General features: G+C 39.8%; 1 protein-coding gene across 1 annotated transcript; it reads left to right on the top strand.

Moving 5' to 3' along the window:
* Positions 1-360: 360 nt before the first annotated feature.
* LOC137737876 (putative pectinesterase/pectinesterase inhibitor 21) lies at positions 361-2,572 on the top strand. The gene is made up of 2 exons (XM_068477449.2): positions 361-1,577; positions 1,758-2,572. Exons 1-2 carry the CDS (start codon positions 548-550, stop codon positions 2,444-2,446), a joined length of 1,719 nt encoding a protein of 572 aa, XP_068333550.2. The 5' UTR covers positions 361-547; the 3' UTR covers positions 2,447-2,572.
* The last annotated feature ends 5,975 nt before the right edge of the window (positions 2,573-8,547 follow it).

The following is an 8,547-nucleotide window of genomic DNA, read 5'->3' as shown; positions in this document are numbered from 1 at the left end:
GCTGAACGAGTCGGGTTAAAACCAATCTAAACCCAATAAAACCGACCCGTTTGCATATCTAGTTTTAGACCCGGTGATGGAGCTCACACGGAAAAAATGAAAAAAAAAAAAAAAACTATTTACCAAACATATGTTTTTTTTAACAAAAGTTAGCTTTTTTTAGCCATGTATCAATTGGTAATCCACTTTTGAAGGAGTCATTGTTAAGCATTACCAATCATTTGTACGCCCCAAATTTGAAAATAAAAAAGAAAATGAACGACCTTTGAGACTAATGATCTCTCCACCTCACATTCCCTAACAGAAGCAACCGTCATTCAGAGCTACTACCCTTATAAATACCTCATGACTCCACACTTTGGAAAGCAGGGGACACAAAAAGTAGTATTATTCAGTGCCCCAATAAGTGACCCCAACAGCTCTACAGCAACTCACCTGAAAAAGAAATCTTCCTTGTTTCTTTTTCGCCACCAGAATCTACATATTAAAAAAAAAAAAAAAAAAATATTAGTTAGATTTTTAGTTATTTATATATATTAATTCAAACATGGGCGGAGCAGATGGATCTAACAAGAAGAAAAAGTTCGCCATCATCGGCGCCTCTGCCCTGATTCTGGTGGCAATGGTAGTTGCTGTAACTGTTGGGGTCACAGTATCACGCCGCGGCGGAGGGTCATCCGACGGCCACACCTCCACGTCCACAAAGGCGATCCAGGCCATTTGCCAGCCCACCGACTATAAGAAGACATGCGAGGAAAGCCTGTCAGGCGCGGCCGGTAACGTCACCGATCCCAAAGAGTTGATCAAAGTAGGGTTCCAAGTCACCATGGACATGCTCCGCGGCGTCATCGAGAAGTCCACCACGTTGAAGGATTTGGCTAAGGACCCAAGCACCGGAGATGCACTCCAAAACTGCAAGGAGCTCCTGGAGTACGCCATCGATGACTTAGGTGACTCGTTTGACAGGATTGGGGCCTTCGACATGAGCAAGCTCGATCTTTACGTGGAGGATCTCAAAGTGTGGCTCAGCGCTGCCATGACATACGAGCAGACTTGCTTGGATGGGTTCGAGAATACCACTGGTGATGCCGGTGAGAAGATGAGGGAGTTCTTGAAGACATCGCAGGAGCTCACCAACAACGGCCTCGCCATGGTCGACCAAGTTTCCACGATGTTCGGGGCTCTTAATGTCAAATCCGGCCGCAGACTCCTTGAGGCTACAGCTGGAACTGGTGCGAAGAAGTTCCAGAAGGCTAAGGTCATTCCTGCTTGGATTGATAATCGAAGGCTCGACCTCGCTACCGCCACTCCTCAGACGCTGAAACCCGATGTGGTGGTGGCCAAAAAAGGGGGTGGTAAGTACACGACTGTCAACGAAGCCTTGAAGGATATCCCCAAGGACAACGCAGTGAAGGTCTTTGTGATTTATGTTAAGGAGGGAGTGTATGAGGAGCATGTCCTGTTTGATAAGCACATGACCAATGTCATGCTTATAGGAGATGGCCCCACTAAGACCATTATTACCGGTAGAAAGAACTTTGCAGAGGGTACCAAGACAATGCAGACTGCCACAGTCGGTAAGTCAAATTTTTATCTCTCTAATCAGACATAATGTTATTATCAAACTATAAATTAAGACATTCAATCTGACGTGCATGCTATATTGCCATATTTTGTACGAGGTCATTCAAACATGATTCTACTTTTATCAATAGTTTAGATTCAGAGTCTGGTTCGTATGTACGTTATATATGTAGGTGTTGTGGGAGACTACTTCATTGCCAAGGACATTGGATTTGAGAACACAGCCGGAGCTGTCGGACACCAAGCCGTGGCTCTACGTGTACAGTCAGACTTGTCCATCTTCTACAACTGCAAGATGGATGGGTACCAAGACACCCTATACACCCAAACTCACAGGCAATTCTACCGCGACTGCACCATCAGTGGAACCATCGACTTCATCTTTGGTGATGCTGCCGCTGTGTTCCAAAACTGCAAGATGATCGTCAGGAAGCCACTCGAGAACCAGGCCTGCATGGTGACTGCCCACGGTAGACTGGACAGACGTTCTCCCTCGGGTATCATCCTCCAAAACTGCACCATCTCTGGCGAACCAGGCTACGAGAAGGACCTGAACAAGGCATACTTGGGCAGGCCATGGAAGAACTACGCAAGAGCAATCGTCATGCAGTCCCAGATCGATGACGTGATCGCTCCAGAAGGGTGGATGGAATGGATTGGATCAAACAATCACCAATCTTGCTGGTTCGGTGAGTTTGGCAACAGGGGACTCGGTGCCGACCAGACCAAGAGGGCGACATGGCGTGGAATTAAGAAGCTTACCGCTCAGCACGCCGCGGACTTCACCGCTGGGAGGTTCGTGTTCGGTGATAGATGGATTCAGCCTAGCGGTGTGCCCTATGTCGCTGGCATGATGCCGTAAGTGTAGATATATAGAGCCGTTAGAGATTAATCTTATATTTTTAAATAAAGACAAAAAAATTGTACTATTCTTATATGTAATAAATCAATTATAGCATTGTAATCGAAAAATCAAGAATTAAATTAATTATAGCGTATATACTTTGATAACGTACTGTCAAGGCTTTTGCATGAGTTGTTAATTATACCATTGATACCATTGATTAGTTTGCATTCTTGATTAAGGATATTCCTTGATAATATTAAGGATAATATAATATGAGTATACCTTAAATCCTTCAAACCCCTAATCCTTGACCCTACAACCACGAGAATATTTCAGTGTACCCGTAACACGAGCACATACAATATGCATAATGACATATGGCGTATTGCCCCGTATTCCGAACACATTGTAAAATCTCTCTACAACCAGTGTCACTCGTACACAGTACTCCTCTGCCCATGGGCGAAACAACTCTTCCAAACACCCAGTACTCATCATAATAGAGCACTACAAAATTTCTTCTTCCAACTTGAAATTATAAAAATGTCCACCGAGTCCAAAATAAGAAAATAAATAAAACAGTAGTGGGTGTAACCATGCCACACCGGCTAGATCGAATGTACTGTTGGAGTTTGACAAGAATGAGAAGAAGAAAATATGCGCCTGAAAAACTAACTCGAGCTAGTCTCACCCAAGAATTCCCCTCTGTTAAATGAAATGATATTGATATTGGAGGTACAACTCCTCTCTCTTTACACCAATAAACAAGGTTGCGCATTGTGCATCAGCACCCTTCTTCTGTACATATATTGGAGCTCTCTCTTGACTCAATGATCGGCTCCATTTTGGGAAGTCCTAACCACTTCTACATTGGAGGAGATCTATTATTCTCCTACATCGATGCTTAAGAACTCAGAGGTTAACTTTCTCATTGTGAGTCCTAACTTTCGTTTACATTGGGATACTGTTGCCCACTGGTGAGTACCCAACATATTAACCAAATATTACATATTAAATTTTGGATAATGTTAGGGAGATCAAATTTTTAAACCAAATAATGTGTCATCAATAGAAAATAAGCATGTTAACCAACATTTAAGTAATAATTCAATTGTCAATATGTACATCATTTGGTTTACACAATTTAGTTTTCAAATTTGGTCTCCTAGCATTACCCTTAATTTTTTATAACAACTAGGACATTAATTTAACACTCTCTCTTATTGTCTAATTTGCTACCAAAAAAAAAAAGGAAAAAAAAGGGAGAAATGTTAAGGAGACTATCTCTAAGTAGAACTCTCCATAGACTCTCTACCACTTTACAGTTTAATATTAATTTTTGTGTCAACATTATAAAACTTTATGTCATAAACATGAGATGAGAGACAGTCCATAGAGAGTCTCCATAGCATTTCTCAAAATAAATAAATAAAATTTAAAAAAAAAAAAAACAATTCGCCGACAAACTATTTTGGTTGGCTACGCTCAGAATTTGTCGGGGTGTATATACAGTGACAAAAAATTACATTGCGAGATTTGTGCAAAAAGTGCCTCCCTAAGGATTTAGATTGCGAGTATTTAGTCGTTAGAGTAGGCTTTTGTCAACGAAAAGCTTCGTCGTTGTAACAACCCGTCCCGGTTTTGACAAATCAAAAAAGGGTAACTTCGTAATTTCACTTTGGGTGGGATTTTTTATTGTTGGTTTTGTTTTTGGGTCCTAATAGGTGTGCCAAGGGGCCCACCCCTGAATTTTGGTCCCCCAGGCCCAACACCTCTCTCTCCCTCACCTTCCCTGAGTTCACCCATTCACTCTCTCCCTCTCTTGGACGAACTCTCTCACTCCCCCTGATCGACACACACGCACACCAACCTTCGAACCCACACCCCACAGACACCAACCCTTAAACCTAGGACCTCCTCTCTTCTCTCTCTCTCTCTCTCTCTCTCTCTCTCTCTCTCCATCACCTCCAGGAAGCTCCAGGGCACCCAGAGGACACCCAACCCAGGTCTAGTGAGCCGTGGGTGTGCGAGCTCAAGTTCGGCCACCTCTGGCCGTTTCACGGCGAATCTCAAGTAACAAACACTCCCTTTCATCTCTACCTTTATTTTGGGTGTTAGATCGTAGGTTAGTTTGGTCAATCGTCGTTGACTAGAGCTCGGGAGGCTTCGACCTTAGTTCCCGAAGAGAAATGGGTCTTCGACCCACACCCGGAGCTCAAGCCCATTAAGCCTAGAGCTTTGGGGTGGGCCTTCAAGCCCAACCCATGTTTAAACCCTTAGTCCACTAAACCCTTTCGGAACCAAGCCCTTAGGGTTGTATAGAATTGGGTCTTCAAGCCGTTGCATCCGAGCCTAAACCCATTAAAATCCCAACCCATAACCCTTTTACCCTAGGCCGGGCTATCCAGCTCAGGCTTGTTGAACCCAAACCCAGAGAGAGACAGGCCATTGGGGCATCTAACTTGGGCCTCCGGCCCAATAACCTCAAACCCAAAACCTTATTAGACCCTAGGCCTTTGGGCCATAGAACCGGCCCACTAACCCTCAGCCGGACCCATTAACCCGATCTGACGATTGACTTAGTCAACGCTGACCATTGACTTTGACCGTTAACGTTGACTTTTGTTGACTTTTAATAGAGTTTTTGTTCCCAAATTCAATCGTTTTAATAGAATTTTATTAATTGGACCCTTTATGTGCTTAGGGGCAATTATTTGTGGCTTTTCCATCTTCGCTAGTTTGCGTGGCTCTTCAGCGGTGAAGTATCTGTGAGTGGACCCCTTCCAAAATGTATATTTTAATAGTAGGAATGCATACATGAAAAACATGATTTAATGGTTACGTTTCATGAAACGTTTTATGAGTAAATTAGATTTACACTTTATGATTATCATGCTTTGCTGAGAATATTTTGGAATACCATACTTTATCAAACTTATGTTCTTTGTAGTATATATAATAGATGACTATATGCTATGAAGATGCTTGTGAGATATATGTATTTATGTTGGAAAGATTATATTCAACGTTTTGTGATTATCTAGTGGTCACTATTCTATGCAGATGCTTTTGAGATATATGTATTTCTGTTGGAAAGATTATATTCAACGTTTTGTGATTATCTAGTGGTCACCATTCCACCTTCGGGCGATGATACTTATATTGCCTTCGGGCGGGCGTGTGTAGGGCACTGTTCTGTGTGTATGGGAGATGATACTTATATTGCCTTCAGGCAAGCGTGTGTAGGCACTGTTCTGTGCATATGGGCGATGCTGGTACCGCTAGTTAGCACATTATATACGAGATGTGTCTTACGAAAGGTTTTATGGCATGCTAGGGTTTTCGGCAAATCTATCACCTATTATGCTATGAGTTTTCATAAAACTTTGGGGGATAGTATGTTGATAACTGTTTCAGTATTATATATATATATATGGGATAGGATCAATGGACAACCATTTTGACAAATATTTTTACACTCTTTTTAAGCCTTTAGATCAAATGACATCCAAGGGCTCTTATTATTCATTAAATGACATGGATGCTTATGTGAATTTTAACTAACATTAAAGAAAAAATAAAATGAAAAGTCATAAAATCTGAAATGAATTAAAAATAAAATTAACTAGGAAGAAACCCCATGAGCGTGCAAATAAAATGAAAAGCCATAAAATCTGAAAGGAATTAAAACTAAAATTAAATGAGAAGAAACCCTATGAGCGTGCAAACAAGAAAGGAGTAGAACTCCATTGCATCTTCTCTTTGCCGATGGGTCTGCAACCTCTGCAATCCTTTACCATCGCAAGAAGCCGCTGAAGAGTCAATCTTTGTTGTTGACCTTCAACAGCAGCCATAGCTGCACCAGCTTCCTTTCCCAATATTGCAACGCTAGACTGCAGCTCCTGAAGCTTGGCTTCAGCAGCTTCTAGTTTCATGATAATATCAACATTACCTGCAGAATCCCGTACTTTGGCCTGGCGTCTGGAAACATCTATAGCCTATCCCGATGCAAGTTAGTATATATAGACAAATCTGAAGGAGTAATAAAAAACCAAATTACAAATTACGACAAAGCTTCAAGTGATGGAGTTCTACTTCTTTCTCTTTGCACGCTCATAGGGTTTCTTCCCATTTAATTTTATTTTCAATTCCTTTCAGATTTTATGGTTTTTCATTTTATTTTTTCTTTAATGTTAGTTAAAATCTACATAAGCATCCATATCATTTAATGAATAAATAAGAGCTCTTGGATGTCATGTGATCTAAAGGCTTAAAAAGAGTGTAAAAATATTTGTCAAAATGTTTGTCCCTTGATCCTATCTCTATACATATCAACTTGGTTCACTCATGTTTGTTTTGCACCCCATCATGACTTAAAATTGAGGCGCATAATCCCAGTGTCAAGCCACTCTCGCATCGGCATCTTCGAGTCATCTCGGTGTAGGACCCACTCCTTTGTTCATTCAATTTTATATTATTTCTTTTTAGTGTTCTAGATTAGTTGTATGCTCTAAACACGTTCCTCATTTGCATATTAATTATATTTAAATTTATAAGTCTTATTTCTTTCTAGTTCTCATGCATCCAAATATGGCTTTGTCACCTTCGGGTGTCAGCCAGCATATGCCTACCCTGATGTTTGGGAGAATATCAGGGTTGGGCATGTCAGCCATCACGTGCGACAGTTCAATTTTGTCGTCTAGGTCTTGACAAATCGATTTGTCGCTAAAGGAAAATTAGCGGACGAAATTAAATTCGCCAGGAAAATTTCTGGGATCTAAAAAAAAAATTAAAAAAAATCCATGATTGAAACAAAAAAAACTAGATCATTTAATTGACAAATGAAACAAAGTTGAATTTCATACATAAGAAACTGATATGTATGCCAAAACATAAACAAAGTTTACAAAGTGTTATAATGACCTAAAGGATCTTGAGAGTCTCTTTCCATTTGAAATGCAGCATGACACATCGCTTTAGAGTCATATGAAATGGAGCACGAGCATGATACATCGCTTTACGAAACCTGAAATATATGCACAACAATCAATTGAATGAAAATTTTGTCTCAATCCCAAATGACAAATACTAAGGGAATTCTCTCAAAAGTGACTCTAAAAACTTTCTATCACCTCACAGTTTAACATTATGTCAATATTATAAATCACTGTGCTAAAAATATGAAATTGCAGAAAGTCTATAGAGAGCTTCACTTTTTAGATAATCCTCTTAGCATTTCTCCACCCAAATTATTTTCTAGATCATGAAACTAATCGACTTGCCATAAGTTCCTCATTTACAAAGCTTTATATAGGTATTCTTACAAAAAAAAAAATGCGAATCTTATCACATTTTTCATACCATATTTGTACTATCTTTCTAAAGAGATGTGACCCACGTTATGTTGGTGGTCTAACTCTATTAGAAAGATAGTACAAATATGGTAGAAAAATATGATTAAATGTAACATTACCCTATAAAAAATGAAAACAACAAATTAATTATGTTGAAGAACGAGAAACTATGATGGTAGTACCTTTACATCAAGCCAAGTATTTGCAATGAACTTCCAAAATGTCACAGGAGCAAGGATTTGGTGCTTTTGAGTTGGCACTGAAAGCAATCGTTCCAAAACTCGAGAATATGAAATAAAGGAAGCATTTTCAAGCCTGGGTTGACGTAGCTAGGTTTCTCTTTTCATGTTTTCTAATAAAGAGAATGATAATGTTAGGGAGATTAAATTTTTAAACTTAATTTACAAACTAAATGATGTGTCACCAATAAGAAATAAACGTAAGAGTATGAGTACATATGATTCTTACAAGTCTTGGGATAATTGATATTATAAAGAAGTCTAAATCATGTTGACAAGAGTTAATCCAATCATATTGGTATATTGAGGATTCTTGTGTTTGCTCATTTAGGACTCATACTAATACAAGGAATGCAGTCTTGTATTCCTTGTAGGATTGTTATAGGGCAATTCATGTCTTGTAGTATAAAACCAAAAGCCCCTACTCTCACAAAAATACGCTCTTATTGTTTCAATTACCTATAACTTGGAGAGCATTGAGTTTTGCAGAGAGGAGAAGGTTGTGTGTAGATTCGTCCTTGGC

This window comes from Pyrus communis, chromosome 13, assembly GCF_041283825.1.
Source record: "Pyrus communis isolate YQ-2024b chromosome 13, ASM4128382v1, whole genome shotgun sequence".
NCBI lineage: Eukaryota > Viridiplantae > Streptophyta > Magnoliopsida > Rosales > Rosaceae > Pyrus > Pyrus communis.
The sequence above is the reverse complement of the archived record's forward strand: the minus strand, read 5'-3'. Positions and strand labels throughout refer to the sequence as shown.

Bases quoted from the DNA above. Each gene is read 5' to 3' on its own strand.
- LOC137737876 (XM_068477449.2), top strand. From the start codon at position 548: ATGGGCGGAGCAGATGGATCTAACAAGAAGAAAAAGTTCGCCATCATC. The intron at 1,578-1,757 runs GTAAGTCAAATT...TTATATATGTAG, and splicing joins AATGCAGACTGCCACAGTCG to GTGTTGTGGGAGACTACTTC.